Genomic DNA, 26,986 nt, shown 5'->3' with positions numbered 1-26,986 from the left:
TGTTACATAATTTTGGTAAAGCTGGGTTCACACTTATGCAATTTGGAGGTTTCCCTGCATCCAATCTGCCAGACAGGAGACTGTGACTGGTTCTCAATGGAGCCGGTTCACACACCTCTGGAGTGGCCACAGAGCGCACAGCACGAGGACGCACCGGACCCCCTGCTGTGCCCCACATAGTGTGAACCCTGCCTAAATTTAAAGTTGATGGACAGGGATTGTACAGTCAGATTGTAACTTGTATGGTGACCCTTAGATGTACTAACAGCTGTATACTGTGAGAACTTAAACATGAATAACAGCTTTACCTGTAGTCCTCTGTTTTGTACATATTATAATTCAGGTCAAGCCACTGAACACTCTGTGTCTACATTTGCATGACTATCATTACATGGCTGTGTGAAGAGCAGGCGGTTTAAATTATGGATGTGGCAAGTAGTGGTTCAGTATAGCAGCCCCATTGTGATCAAGTCAAACATCCTTTCATTCCTTTCTAAGCCATACCCACTTTCACATGACACACCTTTGTTGTTTCCATTTTTCTAGCTCTGTCACCTTTTTGTGATTACACCTCTGGCAATGAGACAAATTATGACAAAGACATACAGTACTATTATCTCCTATTAAAATTAACAGGCCCTCACTAACCTCAGTAGCTGCAGGCACTGTGGTCCAATTCAGCATCAATGTTTACAACACTGAGGTTCTTCGATCAGCAGCTCAGTCCCCCTTTCTTCCCCTCCCAGTGTAAGTGCCCTGAGAGGGAAGAGCAGGGTGAGCTGAGTTGCTGAAAGAATCTCTTGAAGGACTTCAATACCTCTGCTGTGAACTTTGATGCTGAATTGTTCCACAGTGCCTGCAACTACAAAGGTCATTGGGGATTATTTTAAAGCTGGTGGTTGTTAAGGATATGTAATACTTAAATGTCTATAATCTTGGCACAACTTTAAACTCAGTAAAGGATATGTTTATGTATGAAAACTTAGGGGGTAATTTATAGCCAAGAATAGATAACACTATTAACTTTCTTTTGAGCACTGCATATTTAAAGAAGTCATTATGAGGAGAATAACACAATGTGTTACAACAGGGAAAGGTTATTCAGTAGATCTAAAATTTATTTAAGGTTGCCATACATAGCAAGTTTCGGTCATTAGAAAGAAAAAATCTGACATTTCAAAGCATATTCAAATGGTAAATCCGCAACGATTTTGAACATTTAAAATGTAAATTTTTTTTCTCATGGTATAATACCAAGTATTTAATATACCAAAAAGCAATTTGTATGTAAATTGTAACAACCAATCAGTCAGCATTTATGTTTTGTTATTCTGACAACTTAGTAAAGGGGAATTCTGGTTGCTGGTGGTTACTGCACTTGGCATCTCATCATTGTTAATTTTCCTGAGATATTAAGTACACCTAAGTGCACTCAGAATGCATTTGCTATGCCTGCTTCAGTCACATAAGGCCTCATGCACACAGACAGCTGAGCCTCAATGCAGAGTATAACCTCCCTTAGGCATCAATAGCTGTGTGTGGCTGTACATTAGCACAACATATATCTGAGTACAGCCAAGCACAGCCATTAATGTCTAAGGGAGTATGCTGCACTTCAGCTTCATGAGAGACATTGAAAATTTACATTGCATGGGCTCAGTTGCTGTGTGCAAGAGGCCTCATCTTTACAACAATGAAACAAAATGTTTCAAACATTTCTGCCAAACTAGAAAATAACTGTTCATTTACTTTAGTATGTGAACTATACAGTAACAAATCTAACAGAATAAGTATACTTCATTTAAAAAAATAACAGTCATTTTTAAGAGGAGTCCAATGAGATTTTAAATACAGTCAAATAGCTAAAATGAAGATCCTTATCCTTGTGTTGAAAAGGAGATAAACCCCTCAATTTATTGGTCTCAAAAAACAGTTACATTCCTCGGGGGAAGATGATGATGACAACATTCTCCCACTGCCAAGCTTTGGTTACTTTTGTATTAGTGTTGTCATTTTTATTTTGTACCTTTTTCTCAAAAAAAAAAAAAAAAAACTCAATAAAAAAAAAATTCAAGGCATCCGTGAAATCTTGTCACATTTGTTTGTGCTCTCTGAACTGTCAGGCCAACTGCTCTGCGCAGTGGTTGTGCATAGAGTAGCCTGGATCCTCCTTTTCTTGGGTCCTCCGCTGGCACACTGTGCCGTGTGCCCCCACAGCAAGTAGCTTGCTGTGGGGGCACCCAAACAGGCTCACTCCTGAGCCACTGCTCTGCGTGTCTATTCACACACAGAGCTCTTTCACCTCATTGGCTCACTGGCTGTGATTGAAGCAGTGGGAGCCAAAGGCTCCAGTTGCTGCCTCAGCTAATGAGGAGTGAGAGTCCCCACAGAACTGAGGCACATCGCTGAATTGAGAAAGGGCTCAGGTAAGTATTAGGGGGGGGGGGGGGCAGGGGGCTGCTGCACAGAGAAGTTTTTTTTTTACCTTCATGCATAAAATGCATGAAGGTAAAAATAACTTGAGCCTTTAGAAACACTTTAAGCCATCTTAGGTAGTTTTTAGCTGTTGGTATTCTTTAATGTCTTCTGTACTGTGACTGGTAAATTAGTTCATAACCACCAGCAATGTTGGATGGAATATCAATACTTAAATTTTTAGAACATCTATTTCTTCCAGCTAAGCCTAAGCAATTTCAGACATCTTCCAGTGGACTCCTCTTCCTCTTCTTTCTTATTCTCCTTTTTTGAGTCTCTTCGGTTCATTCTAAAAATGAAGATAGCAAAACATCAATTAGCAGATCACTGATGAGCAGTACCACACAACTGTACCACATATACATATTTTGAAGATACAACATTAACTTTATTAGTTATATTCATTGTGTGGATATGTGCATGCATCCCTAGATGTCTGTTCCTTATACCTGCAGCAGTTTTTTTTACATAGCCCATTCTCTTTAGGCATTTCACTACAAATATTTAGCATAATAGGGTCTGTATGATCATGAAATAATTCATACATTCTTAATATTTCTGCATACCAGTGGTCGCCAAAGTGCGGCCCTTTGCATTCGTTTATCTGGCCCTTGGGGCATTATTCCTCCAACTGACACTAACAATGGGGGCATAATTCTTGCCACTGACACCAACAATGGAGTCCTCCCACTACTACCATTGATAGGCAGCCACTGACACCAAGGATGGGGCATTACTCCTCCCACTGGCACCAATGATGGGGTGCTATTTCTCCCACTGACACCAAGGATGGGGTGCTATTTCTCCCACTGACACCAAGGATGGGGCGCTATTCCTCCCACTGACACCAAGGATGGGGCACTAGTCCTCCTTGATGACAACAATGGAGCACTGTTTACTCCCACTGACACAAGGGAATTTTTTACTCCCACTGGCCACAGTTCTGCCCCCTAAAGTCTGAGGGACAGCAAACTGGCCCTTTGTTTAGAAAGTTTGGAGACCCCTGCTTTATATTGTACAACTCATTAAGTATTGTTTTTTTGAGTGCTCTGGGAAGATAAAGATGCAAGTTTATTTTATAATATTGCTTACTCTTTTTCTTGTGGGATGAAAATACATAAGTCTTCATTGACAAAATCAAGACCCTGCGGTAAAGAACATAAAAAGAAAACAAAAAAAGGTAAATGAAAGACGAAACAGGACTCCCTTTTTGGCTCTAGGCAATGTTTTCTCTGTGGACTACCCTTTTATATACAGTATATATCACAAAATAAGCTCTACACTGACAGAAGCCACAGATATTTAAAATATATGCCCAACCACATTTTGGGTCAGGGTTATAACATTTGTCTGTTTTTTACTGCTATCTGGGACTCCATTTTACCAGACAGGGTGTGGTGGAGAAACACTCCAACAGCACCAGAATGAAATTTAAAAAAATGTTTTTTGGCTGACCATACACTTTTAGGTTGCAAACAGTAGTAGCTTGGCAGTGGGTCCTGGCAGGAGCATATATGGGTGTGAGATAACTCAACCTTTTTTTTCAGTTTGTTAAATAAAATCAACAAATGTCTTGGGTGATTCTAATAGTTATTTATCATCACTATGAATAATGGGTGACTTAATTTAGGATTTTTCAGAATTTGGAGTATGATTGTGAATATTGGCTTTTTTTTATTTATTTAAGTCTTTGTTAGTTTTTGGAAGGAGAAATTACTCTCTATTCCTCACACAGGGGAATTAGTGTTAAGAACAGCACTCAAAAACCATACCGTACATAAGGCTCAATTAATGTAACAGGATAAGTGCACTTATTTAAGAAATGACAGCTGTTTTTAGTTGAGGCCAATAAGATTTAAACATTACAGACAAAAGACAAAATTTCAAGGGGCTTCTTCTTGTGTTAAAGCTTTGTGAACTGATTGGCTTGTAGCATAAAAAACCATGTGCGTTGTGTAAGCCAAAACCTAAAAAAATCAGGCATCTTGAAAGGAGATTCTCTGACAGGGACAACTGTTTTACAACTGTTTTACTCTCTTGAGTTCAGCAGGAGAAGTAGGTTAAAGTGGAGTTCCACCCAAAAATGGAACTTCCACTTTAAGTACCGGTGACCCCCTGACATGCCACATTTGGCATGTAATTTTTTTTGGTGGGGGGGGGGGGAGCGGGTACCTAGTTCTGACAGGCACCCAGCTCCCACTTCCTTCCCTGGTGCTACTGCGCTGGAAGGAAGTCCACCTCTCCCCCTCCCTCCCTGTAATCTTCTGGGACATGTCACAGGTCCCAAAAGATTGCCCAGCCATTCACAACGCACAGCACGGCTCATGAATGCACAGTGCGTGCCCAGCTGTGAATCCACAGCTGGGCACCCACAGTTACATAGCGACGCCACGGAGAGGAGGGGGAGAGGATCGAGGATTTGTGCGCCTGCATCGCTGGACTGTGGGACAGGTGAGTGTCTGTTTATTAAAAGTCAGCAGCTACACTTTTTGTAGCTGCTGACTTTTAAATGGGTGAAACTCAGCTTTAAGGCCGGCCATGGGGGGGGGGGGGGGGGGGGGTAGTTGGTAGATGGGGAAAACCATCCACGCCAGGAGAAGGCAGTGATTGTTGCTACCAGCTATAGCAGCCCCTAGCGATAATTGAAAATGAATCTGGCAGGCTGGTTGTACCCGAGTTGATTGATTGATCCTGCTCAACCGGCCAAGATTCGAACTGACTATGGCCTGACTAAGGCAGTGCATAAAGGTGGGTTGAGGTCAATTTTGATATGTTGCTGCCACTTGTCAATGCTATAATATCTCTTCTTTTTCGTTTAGGTGGTCATGGAAATGGTAAGGAAAGAGTTTGTAATGAGGTTGTAATGTAAACAAATATTTCTCGTCAGTTGATAAAGCAAAGTGAGTAAAAAGGAAGCAAAAATTACGGTAGGTATTAAAAGATGATAAGTAAAGCAAAAGAACAGTAGAGAAAATTTGGACAAGACAAGGTGGAGGGGAAGGGAGGAAGTGAGAGAGAAGGAGAGAGAATGATATTCCCTAACTGGAACTGGAATAATTTATTTTACCATCATTTATCTTGTCGTATCCATTAAAATAATCCTTACCGTTTTCAGCTGCTGAGATCCAATCAAAGCTTCTTTAATATCTCGTAATAATGAATGCTTCTGAAAATAAAAAATAGTTCATTATATTCTTGTTGGTGTCTACACAGCTAGCGTTCCTCCACAATGGTGATAAACAACCTGCCTGGGAAGTAAATGCATGTATACTGAAAAATGCTATTATATATATATATATATATATATATATATATATATATATATATATACATATTACAGTATATTTCCAGTACAAGTGATTTTACAAAAAAGTTTGATGCTAGGTACTTAAAGGGGCACTTAAAGGGGCAGTCCACCCATAGGTCTTTGTATGTTTAAACATGTATTCACTTCTAATATTTTTATTGTCCCCAATGTTGAAATGTTCCTATTGATGAACCCTTCCTTACCAAAGCCACAAAGTCTTCAGGCACAGTTTCAGTAATGTAACATTAATGTAAAATATGACACTCCTTGGTATGGCCATTGTAATAGAGGTAAAACTGAGAACTCATGTTTATACATTGGTACTAGTGAGTCTCAAAGACATTTATGTATGAAACTGATGAGCAAATGAACTGATAAGCAGCTTGCAAAACTACAAAAAAAAATCAATTACAAAAAACTACAAATTACAACTACAAAAAAATTTCAATTTTGGTTGAAATGACCCTTACAAGAAATACCATAAAATATTTTTACAAGCAACAAAGGCAAAAGAAATTCATAAGTGCTGACCTCGATATTTAGTAAAGGCAAAGTGAGAAGAGAGAGAAGTATGCCTTTGTCACAAATGAGTCATAAAACATTTTTTAAGTGCTTATATATTAGGATTGTAAATTCTATGTTCTATATTTCTGCCCTGTTTTAAAAAAAAAATTGCCTAACCCTATGTATGAATGGTATATTTTAAATATTTCTAGTTTCTCTGCATTTCAAGGAGAATATTATCTCAAATACGGCTGAATCTGCCAATCTCAAATTCATGTAGAAAGGCGAGGGGCTGTATTTATTTACCATTTTAAAATAGCTAGCTGAAACAATATTGGTTGCTAACAATTTGCTGTAGTTTCCTCAAATTAGCTTCATGTCATGAGCTGATGGTCCAAGTATAGACCAGGAAAACCAGTGAAGGTCACACAAGAAGCAACCCCCAAATCTGTGAAATTCTGAACCTAAAATAAAATGTATGTGTTCTCATGTGATACGAGAATTCTTGTTTAGGATAGAAGCTGTGCACACATCATGCGTGTATTCGCTAAAGTTCATGGCCAGCTGTAGGAAGTGCTTTAAACACACTCAAAGAAAGATCAACACCACTGATGACTACTGGATAGTTATAAGGATACTTAGGAACACAAGAAAAAACATATTTCAGAACAAATTGGCAGGAAAAAGAGATTAAAAAAAAGAACTATGGGTTGTTAGGAACTCTAGATGGTTTACCGCGTTTAGCTGCATTTGGCGTCTGAAACTTTGGCGTCTGAACTAATTTTTTTGCCTTCAAAGAAAAGCCTATAAACGCAACTGCCTAAAAAAAGCCATTAAACGAAATTGTGTACATGTAAACATAAGATAACATTGGATGAGTTCAGGGGCAGTTGAAAAAAGCATCCAACTGCCTCTGAACCATTTACCAGCAGCAGTGTACATGGGGCCTTAGACCTCCCACTGCCAGCCTGCTGCTAGACCATGAAGGAGCAGAAACACACTGATATATCATAATATCTATTTACTCTCCTACTGTCAGCCTATGCACATGCAGCAGAATCGAATTGTTGTTTTTGCTGCTCCCCCTGCCTCTCTCTGAGTGTCGCTGTGCAGAAAATGACCGAAGGCTGATCAGCGCACACTCAGTTTACTTACGCTAACTATATATGAAAAATAAATCTGGTTATTATAAGGAATACACAACTGATGGTTTTAGTATCTGTCAGTTTACCTTTAAAGTGATACTAAAGCTTTTTTTTTTCTATGTGGGTACTTGTGCGGGCTCACTCCTGAGCCACCCTGTCTGCGTCTATAGACACAGATAAGGTGGCTCTATCCTGCCCCCGCTAATTTGTAACAGAATTTGTTTGACAGCAGCAGAAGCCATTGGATCCCACTTCAATCAATCTGCCCAGTGAGAAAGGAGCGAGTGGCGAGAGCCACTGTTCATATGCACATCTCTGGATCAAGATCGTGCTTGGGTAAGTATAGGGGAAGGCTGGGGGGATCCTTTGGCACAGAAGGTTTTTTAAAGGAGCTTGTTTGGCTGTACGTCTTCTGTGGATCACAGGAGTGCAGTTCGTTTTGCACCCCTGTGACCTGGTTTCAGCAGACTGAAGTCCACTGTCTGCTGACATCACAGAGCTGGTCCAAGCTTGGCAAGATCACAAGATTGCGACCCTGAGGTCCGGATCTGCTCAAATGCCTGATCCGGCACCTGGCTCAGCCTCTCGGGGAGCTGCTGAGAGCCTGAGCCAGCCACTCCCACCCCCTCCACAGCCCAGCACTCCAGTGAGCGGGGAAGGGGCAGAGCAGACAGCGGTGACTGACTGTGAGAACCAAGTGATCTGTGGTGTTAGATTGCTCGGTTCTCAGTGTTTGAGCCGGCAAGGGACAGATGCAGCATCTGGCCAATGCTGCATTTACCTAGGTAAGTATCAAGCTGCAAAAAACCCAAAATGCCTTACTTCTCTTTTAATGCATAGAATGCATTAAAGTGGTTGCAAAGTCGGAAGTTTTTTTTTATCTTAATGCATTCTATGCATTAAGATAAAAATAATTTCTGTGTGCAGAAGCCCCCCTCAGCCCCCCTAATATTTACCGGAGCCCCATCTCTTTCAAGCAATGTCCACGAGTGTCTCGGCTGTCCGGGACTCTGCCTCCTGATTGGCTGAGACACAGCAGTGGTGCCATTGACTCCCACAGCTGTCACTCAAAGTTAGTTAGCCAATCAGAAGAGAGAGAGGGATGGGGCTAAACCACAGCTCCATGTCTGACGGACACACGGCATTGCAGCTTTGCTTGGGTGCCCCCATAGCAAGCTGCCTGCTGTGGGGGCACACAACAGGAGGGAGGGGCCAGGATCACATAAGAGGCACCCGAGAAGAGGATCTGGGCTGCTCTGTGCAAATCCAACGCACAGAGCAGGTAAGTATGACATGTTTGTTATTTAAAAAAAAAAGAGAGACTTTAAGATAAAAGAAAATCCTTCAGCCTTTAACACCACTTTAACCACTTGGGTACCGCGCTATTGCCGAATGACGGCATTAGCGCGGACCTAGATTTCCGGGACTACGTCTATTGACGTCATCCCGGTTACGAGCGGCCTGCGCGCCCCCTGAGGGGCGCGCGCGGCGCGCTCTGTGATCGGCGAGTCCGTGAGACTCGCCTGATCACCGATCCGTGTAAGGGGTCGATCCCGACCCCTTATCACGTGATCAGCTGTCAGCCAATGACAGCTGATCATGTGATAGAACGGAGCCGGTAATCGGCTATTATTCCTCCTCGCGCTGACAGCGCGAGGAGAAAAAAAAAAAGCCGATCACCGGCGGCCGTGATCGGGACATCAGTCCCGATCACGGCCAGCAATGCAAGGCACCACATGCCACCTGCCAGTGCCCACCTGCCTCCCGCAGTGCCATCCTGAAGAATAACTAAAAGTAAAAGTAAGTGCCCCCCGTCTGTGCCCATAGTGCCCACAGTGCCACCCACAGTGCCACCCACAGTGCCACCCCACAGTGCCACCCCACAGTGCCACCCCACAGTGCCACCCACAGTGCCACCCACAGTGCCACCCAATCTGCCTCAAAGGTGCTGCACCCCAGTGCCGCCCATCAGTGCCCAGCAGTGCCGCCCATCAGTGCCCAGCAGTGCCGCCCATCAGTGCCCAGCAGTGCCACCTATCAGAGCCACCTATCAGTGCCACCTATCAGTGCCCATCAGTCCCATCTATCTGTGGTACCTATCAGTGCCCATCCGTGCCACCCATCCGTGCCACTTATCCGTGCCACCCATCCGTGCCATCTTATCTGTGCCCATCTTTGCCCATCAGTGCCGCCTTATCTGTGCCCATCGGTGCCGCCTTATCTGTGCCTATTAGTGCCGCCTTAACTATGCCTATCAGTGCCCACCAGTGCAGCCTATCAGTGCCCACCAATGCAGCCTATCAGTGCCCACCAATGCAGCCCATCAGTGCCCACCAATGCAGCCTATCAGTGCCGCCTTATCAGCGCACTTCAATGAAGGAGAAAAATGACCCGTTTGCTAAATTTTATAACAAACTATTAAAACATGATTATTTTTTTTTTTTTTTTGCATCTTTTTTTGTTTGTTTAGCAAAAAATAAAACTCCGAGCTGTAACTAAATACCACCAAAAGAAAGCTCTATTTGTGGGAAAAAAATGATAAAAATTTCATTTGGGTACAGTGTTGTATGCCCGCGCAATTGTCATTCAAAGTGCATCAGCGCTGAAAGCTGAAAATTGGTCTGGGACTGAGGGGGGTTTAAGTGCCCAGTAAGCAAGTGGTTAATTGTAGACTACTTGCCAAGGAACGAAAATATAGGCATAAAATAATATAGTTAGCAGTCTTATACAACAAATATTTCTCTCACCTTGCGCATTCTGTGCCTCTTTTGAAACGATATTAACTTTGCCTGTTCAATTTGTTTCTGGAAAATAAACATTTTGTCAAGGTACAATATTACGATACTATAATATAAATACTAATACAAATATTAATTTATAGATAAGACAGGTGCCAAAAAAGTAATTGCATAATTGTTTTACCTTAATTTGCTGTATTTCTTCCTTTAAAGCAGTATGTTCATGCTGTTCACATTCTTCAAGAATGCAAAATACCTTTAAAAAAAGTATTTCAGTGTTATAGATTGATTGTGTGTAAAGCATTAGGAAAGCAAATGAATGATAACTGTTTGCCCACTTGGCAAGTGCAACTACCCAGTTGCTTTATCTTTAGGTAATGTTATAGAAAGATCTCACATTTCCCAACTGCATTGCATTTTGTTTTAGAGAATATTGTTGATGCAGCATTGTGAGTCTCTGGATTTTTTACACTTGATGTGCTTTGCATATTTCTTCCAGATCTGTGCACTTGGCAACTTGTGATGTAGTCACATGACATTGGGAAGAGATTTGATCATTTGGCAGTCATAGCACAGGGATGTAATACAATGTAAATCAGGGAGGAGGACCAGATTAAAGTCGCCGAAGGGCTAAGTGAGTTGTGGTGGCACCAGGAGTGGCAAAATTGTTACAATTTTATTGTGTTGCCCCCTCCGCAACTCATTATACATATACACAGTATCTCTCAAAAGTGAGTACACCCCTCACATTTTACATTTTTGTAAATATTTTAATATATCTTTTCATGTGACAACACTGAAGAAATGACACTTTGCTACAATGTAAAGTAGTGAGTGTACAGCTTGTATAACAGAGTCAATTTGCTGCCCCCTCAAAATAACTCAACACACAGCCATTAATGTCTAAACTGCTGGCAACAAAATTTCACCCCTAAGTGAGAATGTCCAAATTGGGGCCAAAGTGTCAATATTTTGTGTTACCACCATTATTTCCCAGCACTGCCTTAACCCTCTTGCGCGTGGAGTTCACCAGAGCTTCACAGGTTGACACTGGAGTCCTCTTCCACTCCTCCATGATGACATCACTGGTGGATGTTAGAGGCCTTGTGCTCCTCCACCTTCCATTTGAGGATGCCCCACAGATGCTCAATAGGGTTTAGGTCTGGAGATATGCTTGGCCAGTCCATCACCTTTACTCTCAGCTTCTTTAGCAAGGCAGTGATCGTCTTGGAGGTGTGTTTGGGGTCGTTATGTTAGAATACTGTATGTCACAGTACATGTTGGCATTCATGGTTCGCTCAGTGAACTGTAGCTCACCAGTGTTGGCAGCACTCATGCAGCCGCAAACCATGACACTCCCACCACCATGCTTGACTGTAGGCAAGACACACTTTAGCAAGGCAATGGTAATCTTGGAGGTGTGTTTGGGGTTGTTATCATGTTGGAATACTGCCCTGCAGCCCAGTCTCCGAAAGGAGGGATCCATGCTCTGCTTGAGTATGTCACAGGGCATGTTGGCATTTATGGTTCCATCAATGAACTGTAGCTCACCAGTGCCAGGAGCACTCATGCAGACCCAGACCATGACACTCCCACAACTATGATTGACTGTAGGCAAGAACCGCTTGACTGTAGGCAAGAGTCACTTGCTTGCTTGTATAACTGTGTAAATTTGCTGTCCCCTCAAAATAACTCAACACACAGCCATTAATGTCTAAACCGCTGGCAACAGCGAGTGCAGTGAGTACACCCCTAAGTGAAAATGTCCAAATTGGTCCCAAAGTGTCAATATTTTGTGTGGCCACCATAATCTTCAAGCACTGCCTTAACCCTCTTGGGCATGGAATTCACCAGAGCTTCACAGGTTGCCTTTGGAGTCCTCTTCAACTCTTCCATGACGACATCACAGGGCTGGTGGATGTTAGAGACCTTGCACTCCCCCACCTTCCATTTGAGGATGTCCCACAGATGCTCAATAGGGTTTAGGTCTGGAGACATGCTTGGCCAGTCCATCATCTTTACCCTCAGCTTCTTTAGCAAGGCAGTGATCGTCTTGGAGGTGTGTTTGGGGTCGTTATGTTAGAATACTGTATGTCACAGTACATGTTGGCATTCATGGTTCGCTCAGTGAACTGTAGCTCACCAGTGTTGGCAGCACTCATGCAGCTGCAAACCATGACACTCCCACCACCATGCTTGACTGTAGGCAAGACACACTTGTCTTTGTACACCTCACCTGGTTACCGCCACACACGCTTGACACCATCTGAACCAAACAAGTTTACCTTGGTCTCATCAGACCACAGGACATGGTTCCAGTTTGGGGCTTTCTTGTGCATAATCTTTAGAAGCGACAACCATGTCGAATAATTTGATGCAGTGTGCGGCATATGGTCTGAGCACTGACAGGCTGACCTTCCACCCCTTCAATCTCTGCAGCAATGCTGGCAGAACTCATACGCCTATTTCCCAAAGACAACCTCTGGATATGACACTCAACTTCTTTGGTCGATCAAGGCGAGGCCTGTTCTGAGTGGAACCTGTCCTGGTAAACAGCTTGGTCACCGTGCTGCAGCTCAGTTTCAGGGTCTTGACAATCTTCTTATAGCCTAGGGCATCTTTATGTAGAGCAATCTTTTTTTTTCAGATAATCAGAGAGTTATTTGCCATGAGGTGTCATGTTGAACTTCCAGTGACCAATATAAAAGAGTGAAAGCGATAACACCAGATTTAACACACCTGATCCCCATTCACATCTGAGACCTTGTAACACTAACGAGTCACATAAGCCTGGGGAGGGAAAATGGCTAATTGGGCCCAATTTGGACATTTTCCCTTAGGGGTGTACTCACTTTTGTTGCCAACGGTTTAGACATTAATGGCTGCGTGTTGAGTTATTTTGAGGGGACAGCAAATGTACACTGTTATACAAGCTGTACACTCCCTACTTTACATTGTAGCAAAGTGTAATTTCTCCAGGCTGGGTTCACATCTATGCAAAGTGGAGGCAGGTTTCCTGACCGTGGTTTGGTTTCAACAGAACCCCCTCATTTTCCACTTCTTGATTAGAGTTTGAACACTGCTGATTGGCATTCTCAATTCCTTGGATATCTTTCTATATCCCTTTCCTGTTTTATACAGTTCAACTACCTTGTCCCGCAGATCCTTTCACAATTCTTTTGCTTTCCCCATGACTCAGAATCCAGAAATGTCAGTGCAGCACTGGATGAAAGATACAAGGGTCTGTCAGGAGTCCAGAAACTCATTGACCTTTTATACAAACACACTAATTACAGGCAAACAGATCACAGGGGAGGATGGTTATCTTTAATAGCCATTCAAACCACTTTGTGTCAACTTGTGTGCATGTTATCAGGCCAAAATCAACAGGGTGTGTAAACTTTTGGTCAGGGTCATTTGGGTAGATTCTGTTGCCATTATGATTTAAAAAGAGAAAACACAGTTGACTGATAATAAATAAGTTTTTGTGTTATCATTCATATGCTATGAAAAATGTCCAAGAAATCATAAATTCTGCCAGGGTATGTAAACTTATGAGCACAATTGTATACATACATACATATATATATATATACATATATAGATATATATATATATATATATATACAGTGGTGTGAAAAAGTGTTTGCCCCCTTCCTCATTTCCTGTTCCTTTGCATGTTTGTCACACTTAAGTGTTTCGGAACATCAAACCAATTTAAACAATAGTCAAGGACAACACAAGTAAACACAAAATGCAATTTGTAAATGAAGGTGTTTATTATTAAAGGTGAAAAAAAATCCAAACCATCATGGCCCTGTGTGAAAAAGTGATTGCCCCCTAAACCTAATAACTGGTTGGGCCACCCTTAGCAGCAACAACTGCAACCAAGCGTTTGCGATAACGTGCAATGAGGCTTTTACAGCGTCCTGGAGGAATTTTGGCCCACTCATCTTTGCAGAATTGTCCTAATTCAGTTACATTAGAGGGTTTTCGAGCATGAACGGCCTTTTTAAGGTCATACCACAACATCTCAATAGGATTCAGGTCAGGACTTTGGCTAGGCCACTCCAAAGTCTTCATTTTGTTTTTCTTCAGCCATTCGGTGGTGGACTTGCTGGTGTGTTTAGGATCATTGTCCTGCTGCAGAACCCAAGTTGGTTTCAGCTTGAGTACACGAACAGATGGTCGGACATTCTCCTTCAGGATCTCTTGGTAGACAGCAGAATTCATAGTTCCTTTTATCACGGCAAGTCTTCCAGGTCCTGAAGCAGCAAAACAGCCCCAGACCATCACACTACCACCACCATATTTTACTGTTGGTATAATGTTCTTTTTATGAAATGCAGTGTTCCTTCTACGCCAGATATACTTGGACACACACCTTCCAAAGAGTTCCACTTTTGTCTCATCGGTCCACAGAATGTTGTCCCAAAAGTCTTGGGGATCATCAAGATGTGTTGTGGAGAAATTGAGACGAGCTTTGATGTTCTTTTTGCTCAGCAGTGGTTTTCTCCTTGGAACTCTGCCATGCAGGCCATTTTTGCCCAGTCTTTTCCTGATGGTGGAGGCATGAACGCTGACCTTAACTGAGGCAAGTGAGGCCTGCAGTTCCTTGGACGTTGTTGTGGGGTCTTTTGTGACCTCTTGGATGAGTCGTTGCTGCGCTCTTGGGGTAATTTTGGGCGGCCGGCCACTCCTGGGAAGGTTCACCACTGTTCCATGTCTTCGCCATTTGTGGATAATGGCTCTCACTGTGGTTCGCTGGATTCCCAAAGCTTTGGAAATGGCTTTATAACCCTTTCCAGACTGATAGATCTCAATTACTTTCTTTCTCAATTGTTCCTGAATTTCTTTGGGTCTCGGCATGATGTGTAGCTTTTAAGGATCTTCTGGTGGACCTTACTGTGTCAAGCAGCTCCTATTTAAGTGATGCCTTGATTGTGAACAGGTGTGGCAATAATCAGGCCTGGGTGTGGCTAGAGAAATTGAACTCAGGTGTGGACAACCACAGTTATAGTATGTTTTAACAAGGTGGGCAATCACTTTTTCACACAGGGCCATGATGGTTTGGATTTTTTTTCACCTTTAATAATAAACACCTTCACTTACAAATTGCATTTTGTGTTCACTTGTGTTGTCCTTGACTATTGTTTAAATTGGTTTGATGTTCCGAAACACTTAAGTGTGACAAACATGCAAAGGAACAGGAAATGAGGAAGGGGGCAAACACTTTTTCACACCACTGTATATATATATATAATATGTGTGTGTGTGTAGTGCCTTGAAAAAAGTATTCATATCCCTTGAAATTTTCCACATTTTGTCATGTTCCCACCAAGAAAAATTACATTTTATTTATTTTTTGGTGATTTTATGCGATAGACCAACACAAAGTGGCACATAATTGTGAAGTTGAAGGAAAATTATAAATAGTTTTCTAAGTTTTTTACAAATACATTTAAAAAAAGTGTGGCATGCATTTGTATTCAACCCCCTTTAATCTGATACCCCTAACTAAAATCTAGTGGAACCATTTGCTTTCAGAAGTCATCTAATTAGTAAATGTGTATCATTTAATCCCAGTATAAACACTGCTGTTCTGTGAAGCCCCCTGAGGTTTGTTAGAGAACCGTAGTGAACAAACAGCATCATGAAGACCAAGGAACAGGTCAGAGATAAAGTTGTGAAGAAGTTTAAAGCAGATTTAGGTTAGAAAAAATACCCCAGGTTTTGAACATCTCATAGAGCACTGTTCAATCCATCATCTGAAAATGGAAAGAGTATGGCACAATTGCAAATCTACCAAGACATGGCTGTCCACTTAAACTGACAGGCTGGGAAATTAAAGCATTAATCAGAGAAGCAGCCAAGATAACTCTGGAAGAGCTGCAGAAACCCACAGCTCAGGTGGGAGAATCTGTCCACAACTATTAGTCATCATGCACTCCACAAAACTGGCCTATATGGAAGAGTGGCAAGAGGAAAGCCATTGTTGAAAGAAAGACATAATAAGTCCTATTTGCATGTGGGGGACACAGCAAACATGTGCCAGAATGTGCTCTGGTCAGATGAGACTAAAATTTTACTTTTACTAAACTTAGGCCGCGTACACACGCGGGGACTGTTCGCCCAACTTTGTCCGCTGAACAGTGTTTCGGCAAACAGTCCGCTCGTGTGTGGGCTTTCAGCGGACAGTTTCAGCGAACAGTCCGCTGAACAAGGTTTTTCGGAAATTCCGAAAAACTGTCCGCTGAAACCTTGTTTCAGCGAACAGTTCCCTCGTGTGTAGGCTTGTTCGACAAACTAAGTTCCGCGCATGCTCAGAAAGGCTTTACACGCCGAAAGTTATAATGCAGTGTATAGGACGTCGTATTTTTCGTCCCGTCGTACGTGCCGTTCACGTCATCGCGCACGGTTTCAGCAAACTGTTTGTACGTCGTGTGTGGCCATGTCCGTCCATGCTAATTTTGAGCGGACTGTTTGCCGAAACTGTTTGACGGACAAAGTTGGGCGAACAGTCCCCGCGTGTGTACGCGGCCTAACACTGAACAGTAACTTGAACACACCATTCCCATCATGAAACATGGTGGTGGCAGCATCATGTTGTGGGCTGGTCACAGTTGATGGGAAGATAGAATACAGGGCAATCTTAGCCCTTGTACACACGGTCGGAGAATCCGTCGGAATGTGTCCTATCGGACCGTGTCGTCGGATAATCCGACTATGTGTGGTATGCATCGGACTGATTCCGTCGGAATATCCGTCGGACCCAATTTTCCAACACGTTGGAAATATTTCCCGACCAACTGGGCCGATCGGACATACATGTGTAGAGAATTTTGATCGGACCAAGTGCCACGCATGCTCAGATCAAATTCCTACATCAAAGCTATTGGCTACTAGCCTGAATATAGTGCCATCGTAACAAAATTACGTCATCACGTTCTGAAAGATCGGATTTTTCGCCAACTTTGTCCGACCGTGTGTATGCAACAGTTTCTGACAAGATCCGATGGACAAAATTCGACGGGCAAAATCTGACGGATTTGGTTGTGGAAATCTCCGACCGTGTGTACAAGCAGTCAATCACCAGTTTGCTAATAGGAAAAGTTAATCTGCCAGCTCCCACACCCCACCCAGTGCTGCTGTGCCTTTAGTTTAGGATTGTCCCCTCTCCTGTTCTACGCTCTTTGAAACGTAGAAGAGTGAAGAGAGGAAAAAGACACAGAACTGTGAAGGATGGGCAGTAGGGGGGGCGGTGCTGTGTGTGGGGGTTCATGTAAAGGGGAACAGTACTGTGTGGGGGGATATGTGAAGGGAGCAATGCTGTGGGGGGATATGTGAAGCGGGCAATGCTGTGGGGGGGGGGGATATGTAAAGGGGGCAATACTGTGGGGGATATGTGATGGGGGAGGGCTGTGGGGGATGTATGTGAAGGGGGTAGTGCTGTGGGGGGATATGTAAAGGGGCAGTGCTGTGGGCTGGGGTTATGTGAAGGGGCGGTGCAATGGGGGGGGGATATGTGAAGGGGGTTGTTCTGTAGGGGGATATGTGAAGGGGCTGTGCTTTGGGGGTCTATGTGAAGGGACAGCGCTGTGAGGGGATATGTGAAGGGGGCAATGCTGTGGTGGGATATGTGAAGGGGTAGTAATGTGGGGAGGTGTATGTGAAGGGGGCAGTGCTGTGGGGGGGATATGTGAAGGGGGCAGTGCTGTGGGGGGATATGTGAAGGGGACTGTGCTTTGGGGGGTCTATGTGAAGGGACAATGCTGTGGGGGATGTGTGTAGGGGGGGAATGCTGTGGGGGGATATGTGAAGGGGGACGGTGCTGTGGTGGGAAAGATGTGAAGGGGACAAGCAGCTGAACACAAAATGAGGTGCTGCACAGAAAACATGCAGGGGTACCATTGGCTCTTAAATGCACTGAAATACAAGGTGCAATTTCCTGCACATGCAAATTGCATGGTACAAAGGCACCATGCAGTTTCCAATGCGGCTACATTTTTAAAAAGGTGTCAGGACCTTTTCCCAGCAGAAAATGCAGGCAAAACAGCCCATTCAAATGAATGAACTGTCGTGTCTGCACACCTGGGCTGTGATGTAAAGAATCTGAGTCATCACACAAAACTGATTCGGACCTCGGCTGGAAGAAAATTTTACTAATTGAACCTCTATGAATTTTAATTTAATACCCCTGATATACAGCCACATTGACCCCCCCCCCCTGCTGTCTACTGTCTGACCGGCACTTACCCCATCTTGGTGGCGGGTCAGGCAGTGGGTGACCACGGCGAGCTGTGTGGGAAGAGCTGTGGGTCCTCCATGCTATCCTTTATGAATCCCTGCGTCTCTTCTTCCGTTCCACTAGGCATCCAATAGGATCACTTTGCCTTCAGCCAATCAGGTGACGGGTATTAGACCAGCGCTTCTTGATTGGCAGAGAGGCGTTTCAGTGGACATGACTAATGGATAGATTCATGCATTGCATGAATCTATCCATAGTCACCGCTGCCACCCCCTATTCAGGCATTCTGCCCCTTTTCAGACACCAGGAGCCTGAAAATACAGTGGCAGGGGGTGTTTTTTTGAAACAACTGATTAGAGCCATAGGCTTCAAAAAAGGTGGGCTCAGAGCCCAGAGCATTATGCTTGGAGCCCACCCAAAATGAATATTTGCTGTATTTTCAGGCAACCAGTGTCCGAAAAAGCGGCCAGACGCCAGTGGCCATGGAAAGATTCATGCAATGCACAAATCTATCCATTAGTCATATAGAGGGTGGCGTAACAAAGGGAGCGGCGTGACAGAGGGGGCAGCGCCCATGCGCCCTTAATGGATGCACCGCCACTGGTTGTAACATGACAAAATGTGGAACATTTCAAGGGGTGTGAATCACTCCAATGTAAAAATGCATATAAAAGCAAAGGAGAAGGCTGAGGGATCATCATCAGCATTCAGACTTTACAAAGAATGCAACAAGAAATGTAAGGGTGAAATTAGGGCAGCTAAGATAGAACACGAAAGACACATAGTGGAGGAGAGCAAACAAAAACCCAAGAAATTCTAAGTATATAAACAGTAAAAAAGGGAGGACAGACCATATTGGCCCCATAAAGAATAAGAGAAGAAGAAGAATTTTCCAAGGCATAAAAAGGCATGTAGAATACAAGGGGGGCGGTTTTTTCATCTGATTCGTCCGTCACATAGGATCCGGTCCGCGGGTGTCATGTTGTCCTCTCCTGGCGTTACCACGAGTTTGTTGTTAAAAAATGCCGGCTTGGTGGACACAGAGGATGTGTTTCCAAAGCGAGGCTTGGTTATCGGTGACACACGGGTCGCGGGGTTGTGACGTCACGGCGGACAACATGACACCCGCGGACCGGATCCTATGTGACGGACGAATCAGATGAAAAAACCGCCCCCCTTGTATTCTACATGCCTTTTTATGCCTTGGAAAATGTGAGTGCATCATCTGTTTGTTTTACCTGTGAATAAATTGCCTTTTAAAAATCTACACCCAGAGGCGCCCCCTTCTTCTCTTTTTCTGCAACAGTCTAGGAGCCTGGTTTCAGCTCCCTGTGGTGGCAGCCCTGCATTCCAAAGACCCACTCAAAGAACGAAAGACACTTTCACGGGACTTGAGAACTAAAAGTTCTCATTCATATCATCATCCAATATAACTTTATACAGACAGCCCTCTGGAGTATATTATTTTCTGATCTTTTGCGCCTCTACTTGTCGTGTACCATAAAGAATAAGGAAGCACATCTGGTTACAAAGGACAGGGAGATGGCGAAGGTATTGAATTTATTCTTCTCCTTAGTCTTCAAGAGGGAATTGGGGGGCCTTAAGTAACCAAAACTGCAGTGTTTATCCTCATGGCACATCACAGGATGCACCCTCATGGCTAACAGAGGACAGAATTAGAAATAGACTTGGGAAACTTAACATCAATAAATCATCGGGACCAGATGGCTTGCACCGGAGGGTACTTAGGGAACTCAGTAATTGCCAGACCATTGTTCCTAATTTTTTCTGACAGTCTACTGACTGGAATGGTACCAGCTGATTGGAGAAAAGCCATATTGGCATGCATTAAAAAGGGGATCAACTCCAAAGATAAAACGATAATTCTCCCACTCTACAAGACTCTGGTCTGGCCGCACCTAGAGTATGCTGTCCAGTTCTGGGCACCAGTCCTCAGGGAGGATGTACTGGAAATGGAGCGAGTACAAAGAAGGGCAACAAAGCTAATAAAGGGTCTGGAGGATATTAGTTATGAAGAAAGGTTGTGAGCACTGAACTTATTCTCTTTGGAGAAGAGACGTTTGAGAGAGGATATGATTTCAATGTACAAATCCCATAATGGTGACCCCACAATAGGGATAAAACTTTTTCACAGAAGTGAGCTTAATAAGACACGTGGCCACTCATTAAAATTAGAAGAAAAAGAGGTTTGACCTTAAACTGCGTAGAGGGTTCTGTAAGAGCAGCAAGGATGTGGAATTCCCTTCCACAGGCGGTGGCTTCTGCGGGAAGCATCAATAGTTTTAAAAAAAGCACCTGAACGACTGCAACACACAGTGATATACAATTTAATACTGACATATAATCACACACATCGTTTAGACTTGATGGACTTGTGTCTTTTTTCAACATCACCTACTGTGTAACTATGTAACTTTTCAAGGCACTATATATATATATATATATATATATATATATATATATATATATATATATATATATATATATATATATATATGATATAAATGCTGGCTGCAGAGCAACAATGTAAAAGGTACCAGCATGTGTAGATGGCCGTTACACTAACTTATTACTCAAGCCCCAATCAGGCGGCTAAGGCCGCGTACACACGGGCGGATTGTCTGCCCAACTTAGTCCGCTGAACAGTGTTTCAGCGGACAATCCGCTCGTGTGTGGGCTTCAGCGGACTTTTTCAGCGGATTGTCTGTAATTGTCTGTAATTTCCGTAAGACAGTCCGTCCAAACTTGGTTTCAGCGGACAGTCCGCTCGTGAGTAGGCTAGTTCGACAGACTAAGTTTGGCGCATGCTCAGAAAGGATTTACACGGCGAAGGTTGCATTGCAGTGTATTGGACGTCGAATTTTTCGTCCCGTCGTACGTGCCGTACACGTCATCGCGCAAGCTTTCAGCGGACTGTCTGCTCATCGTGTGTGGTCAAGTCCGTTCATGCAAATTTTGAACGGACTGTCTGTCGGATTGTCTGACGAACTTAGTTGGCCAGACAATCCGCCCGTGTGTACGCGGCCTCAGCCTATAGTACAACTCCCTCTACAGCTGCGTGGAAAGTGGGATCTGTTACTAGCTGTGCAGAGCTTTAAAAATCTACCATGTCTTTTATGTGCGCAAATCAACGACAAATACATTTGTAAAATGTTTACTCATCTCTTGCAATGAGAACATCTTAAAAAAATAAAGCACTTAAAATATACATACCAGGAAAAATATTTAACTTTAACTTCATTAGCAGAATACATATTTTTTAATGACGTTGAATGCTGGAATGAAAATACACTTACCTGTGCACAAAGTTGATCTTTGTATTCCTGCAGAGCTTCTGAGACTTTAGCGACCCGTCTATTCTGAAATTTAAACAGTTAAACCAAATGAGAAGTTTTTTCATTCTTAACAAATGTTCTACACTTCTTACATGGGGACCTCCCACCTCAGCAGATCCCATTCCCAGCTGTAATTACACTTGTTTTAGTATCGTTTGGGTTTCATGTAGACCTGGAAGCACTCAGTTGATGTCATGGGACCTTCCTGCTGCTATTTATGCTAATTAATGAGAAGATATGTCCATCATTCGTCTTTTCTTCAAGCCCAGACACCTTCAATTTGTGCTTAGAAGTTGAATGATCCATTTCTCAAGATGGGAAGGTGGGTAGAAACTTTTATTTCATGGGTTGTCTGGTTTTATCATTGCAGGGAAGCTGGTGATGAGAATCAGGAGCCGTGGCTCAATTGCCTTAAACCAGCCATATATGGATCAAAATTCAGCCGGTTCCACAGGGGCTGGTTGAGTTTCAATCCATGTATGGGCTAGCTGGTTGTACACAAGTTGAACTATCAATTAACTTGTGTACAACCAGCCTGTCTGGTTTGTTCTCCCAAGGATCAGTGCTGCCTGCTATAGCTGGCGCCACTGATCAAAGGCTTCCCACCAGCAGAATACAGCAGGTAAGATTCCCCCATCCACATCGAATGTGTGGATGGGGGAATCGGCCCACTTTTGTTTTCGTTCAACCCACTGTTGAATTATGTATGGCCCACAGGACTGTGCTTTAGACCAGTGATAATGCTAATGCTAACCAGCTGGCGCCCCCTCCCCCGTATAAAAACACTGCATCTAGCACAGCTGCTACTTTTGTCCCCCTCTGGCCCCGAGCCAAACATCCCATGAGTGAGCCCGAATTTCATAAATTCATTCCCCCAACACAATAAAAGTATGGTAATACCAAAAATAGGAAGGATAGAGATTTGTGGAACTACAGCAAAGTGAAAATCCCCCCTTATCCCCTATGCACCAGTCTTGTGACATATGTTGTAATCACATGACTGGTGTGTTCCTAATCTAAGAAGACAGTAAATCTTTGCTCCTAATTTATAGACATATGCTCCTTTAGCTTTAGTAGCTTGGTCCCCAGTCTGCCATTTCCTTGATAGCAGGAGACCATCAGGCAGGGCTGCAAGCTTAAGGTGCAATAAAATTCAAAGGGCTGGGTTGGGGCATATGACTAATAGTCATGGTTTAAACCAGTAACTTTACATAGTTGCCAACATTGTAAAAAAAAAAAAACCGGGACCCTTTTTTGGCAGTAGGCGGAGTTGAATTATAATTAGGGGGCGGGGAATGCGGTTATAGGTGTGGCATAGGAAAAGGTGAAAATGCAGTGCGCCACAGCAAAATATGGGCGTGGTTTATGTAAAACAGTGGGCATGGCTTACATGGGCGTGGCTCAAAGGGGTGTGGCCAGAGTCTGAGATGAATGCGGGATGGAGAGGGAAAGGGGGGCGGGGTGGAGGGACAACAGCCCCCGATCCTACACCACAATAGCAATATGTGCTTTCCAGAGTTTGACAATCAGCAGATAAAGATACTCCAAATACCTGGTGTTAGCGCTTCAATCATCCCGGCGCCATGATTGTTATGGTGTCAGGATGATTGAAGCACATTATTTCTATTATTACATTGTAATATAAAATGAAATCATTCAGCTCACCATAATGCAGAATCAGTGGGAGCCCTGAGTGCGCCACTAGCCACGTTGCCTGCCACCAGATGCCATCAGGTGCCCCCAGCAGAGTCCCTCCTTACATCAGGTGCCCCATCAGAGCAGCCTTCCTCACATCTGTCTCCATCAGCGGAGCCCCTCCTTACATCTGGTGTCCCCATCAGTCCTCCTAACATCTGATGCCCCTCTGACATCCAGACTGGCCCCCTCTGACATCCAGACAATCAGACTGGCCCCTCTGACATCCAGACTGGAACCCTCTGACATCCAGACTGGAACCCTCTGACATCCAAACTGGCCCCCTCTGACATCCAAACTGGCCCCCTCTGACATCCAGACTGGCCCCCTCTGACATCCAGACTGGCCCCCTCTGACATCCAGACTGGCCCCCTCTGACATCCAGACTGGCCCCCTCTGACATCCAGACTGGCCCCCTCTGACATCCAGACTGGCCCCCTCTGACATCCAGACTGGCCCCCTCTGACATCCAGACTGGCCCCCTCTGACATCCAGACTGGCCCCCTCTGACATCCAGACTGGCCCCCTCTGACATCCAGACTGGGCCCCTCTGACATCCAGACTGGGCCCCTCTGACATCCAGACTGGGCCCCTCTGACATCCAGACTGGGCCCCTCTGACATCCAGAATGGCCCCCTCTTACATCCAGACTGGGCCCCTCTGACATCCAGACTGGCTCCACTGACATCTAGACTGGCCCCTCTGACATCCAGATTGCACCCTCAGACTGGCCCCTCTGACATCCAGACTGGCCCCCGACATCCAGACTGGCCCCTCTGACATCCAGACTGGCCCCCTCTGACATCCAGACTGGCCCCCTCTGACATCCAGACTGGCCCCCTCTGACATCCAGACTGGCCTCCTCTGACATCCAGACTGGCCTCCTCTGACATCCAGACTGGCCTCCTCTGACATCCAGACTGGCCTCCTCTGACATCCAGACTGGCCTCCTCTGACATCCAGACTGGCCTCCTCTGACATCCAGACTGGCCTCCTCTGACATCCAGACTGGCCCCTCTGACATCCAGACTGGCCCCTCTGACATCCAGACTGGCTCCCGACATCCAGACTGGCCCCCTACAACCAGACTGCCCCCTCTGACTTCCAGACTGGCCCCCCTCTGACATCCAGACTGCCTGCTCTGACATCCAGACTGGCCCCCCTCTGACATCCAGACTGCCCCCCGACATCCATACTAGCCCCCCCACATCCAGACTCACTGGCCCCCAACATCCAGACTGGCCCCCGACATCCAGACTCACTGGCCCCCGACATCCAGACTGGCCCCCGACATCCAGACTGGCACCCGACATTCAGACTCACTGGCCCCCGACATCCAGACTGGCCCCCTACATCCTCCAGACGACATCGTTGCCATGCGGAAAGACTTTGAACTGCGGCGCCGCCCACCTTCCATGCACCTCACAGACACTGGCAGCGGGGGTGGGCGGTGCTGCAGCATCTTTATTGAAGACCAGCTTCTGGTCTTCTTTAAAATGGTGGCTGGCGGAGACATTGTCTCCGCCGGCCGCGGACGTCTAGCGGCCGGCGGCGAAAAAACGAATTTCCCGGGGCATTCCCAGGGACAAAATTAAATTGGGACAAAGGTCCTAATCCCGGGAATGTCCCGGGAAATTTGGGACAGTTGGCAACTATGACTTTATGGATGCAGTGCAAGTGAGTAGGTCTATCAGTTTTGTAGGGAGTAGGCCACAGGCAGGTAGAGACTGAGTGTTTCTCCTACATTATACTTAGCTGGCTACCACAATTATCTAGTTGCAGAGAATTGGAGAGAATTGAGTGATGTCACAAGATTTTCCACTCTAGTGCACACACCAAGCAGTATCTTATTCAGAGATGCTGTAATTCATCAGGGGAACAAAAGTGTCTCCACAGAGCAAATTTACCCTCTCTGTTTGTTCTGGTGACCATTGTTAGCAGAGAAGAAAATGAAAAATTCCAAAGTTTACGTTGCCACCAAGCAGAAATAAAGTTGAAAGTATGTCCAATGGGGAGACTTGAAGTGTCGACAATTATCTAATATGGGATTTTCCTCATATTGGAGAGATTTTCACTCACTTCCTGTTGTGTCTACAGGACAGGATGTGAGGGTAAATCTCCCCAATAGGACATGGGTGGTGAAAAAAAAAAAATTGACATGGGATTTCATCTTCCCTTACTCTATCCAAAATGAAAAATGTTTTGGCTTTACATATACTTTAAACTAATAATGCTTTACAGTAAATGAAGCCAGTGGCGTCGCTATGGGGTATGGTGGGTGCGGCTGGCACCCGGATGACATCCGCTAGATGGGTGACACCAAGTCCCGCAAATGTTTTCTGTAGAGGATGCAGCCGATCACCCCAGCTTGTTCTCCTGCGGAAACTCTGTAACAGAGGAGAGGCACAGCTGAGGGCTGCATGTTCTAGAGAGCCTGCTTCTCCCTCTGTCGAGACCAGAGCAGCTGTGAGTTTGTGACAGGGAGTGAGGCAGAGCCGGCTCTCTGTGTTCCCCCGCTAGCCCCCCTTCGCCGATCAGCAGCACGAGCATGGAGATCAAAAACATAAAGAGTGGGCTGTGTGTGCATTCTTCTTCTTCCCCATCTTCTGTCAGCAGCAGAGGGTGGGGAGGTGGTGATTAATAAAGCAACAGCAGGACTGAGCAGCTTGCAAAGGGGGACACAAAGTTGCAGACAGGTGAGCGGTAATGTAATCTATAGTAACCTCTAGCAAGCAATCACTGAGTGGTAAAGTGTGGTATTCTCTAGCAACCAATCAGTGAGTGGTAATGTGTAGTAACCTCTAGCAACCAATCAATGAGTGGCAGTGAGCAATAATCTCTAGCAACCAAATGGTGAGCAATAAGGTGTAGTAACCTCTAGCAACCAATCAATGAGTGGCAATCAGTGAGCAGTAACCTCTACCAACCGAATGTTGAGCGGTAATGTGTAGTAACATCTAGCAACCGTATGGTGAGCAGTAATGTATAGTAACCTGCAATCACTGAATATGTAGTAACCTCTAGCAACCAATCAAAGTGCGGCAATCAGTGAGAAGTAACCTTTAGTAACCAAATGGTGAGCGGTAATGTGTAGTAACCTCTAGCACAGATCAGTGTGCTAGCACCAACAGCATAATTTACAGAAGCCGGCTTAGGGTGTGCACCCTGACAGCCCGAAACTAGTCTGCCCAGCATCTGTTAAATGGGAAAAAATATATTGGGGGAGGGGGGTTACACCATGTTTTACTGCACCAGCCCTAGTGATGCCACTGAATGAAGCAACTTATTAAAATGGTAAAGTTCGCTCACTCTACTTTGGTGTTTGTTCTTCATAATTGCCACGATAATAAGAACACACATATCTAAACAACATCGGTATGTGTTCAGAAGGAAAAGACTCCCTGAAGGCAATAGCTTCCTCTTCCTCCGCATTACCTATCCCAAAATTTCCAAAGCAGGTTTGAATCGGATTGGTAGCTATAAGAAACTTCTTAAAGTGGTGTTCCACACACCAAAAA

The 26,986-nt window shown here is 44.5% G+C and overlaps 1 protein-coding gene across 2 annotated transcripts in view; it reads right to left on the bottom strand.

Annotated features, from left to right (window-relative positions):
- Positions 1-1,092: 1,092 nt before the first annotated feature.
- LOC143982974 (uncharacterized) overlaps positions 1,093-26,986 on the bottom strand; it is a 45,572-nt gene continuing 19,678 nt past the window's right edge. For both annotated transcript variants that reach the window (XM_077482159.1, XM_077482158.1), the window contains exons 6-11: positions 21,735-21,797; positions 10,354-10,425; positions 10,179-10,235; positions 5,582-5,641; positions 3,568-3,620; positions 1,093-2,764 (exon numbers count right to left, since the gene is read on the bottom strand). In XM_077482159.1, the coding sequence (XP_077338285.1) occupies positions 2,665-2,764; positions 3,568-3,620; positions 5,582-5,641; positions 10,179-10,235; positions 10,354-10,425; positions 21,735-21,797 (405 nt within the window). In that variant the 3' untranslated portion in view covers positions 1,093-2,664. The remainder of the gene's footprint in view (positions 2,765-3,567; positions 3,621-5,581; positions 5,642-10,178; positions 10,236-10,353; positions 10,426-21,734; positions 21,798-26,986) is intronic.

This window comes from Lithobates pipiens, unplaced genomic scaffold, assembly GCF_037356315.1.
Source record: "Lithobates pipiens isolate NorthernLeopardFrog02 unplaced genomic scaffold, aLitPip1_a1.2 Scaffold_16, whole genome shotgun sequence".
Taxonomy (NCBI): domain Eukaryota; kingdom Metazoa; phylum Chordata; class Amphibia; order Anura; family Ranidae; genus Lithobates; species Lithobates pipiens.
This window is presented reverse-complemented; position numbering and strand designations above follow the sequence as displayed.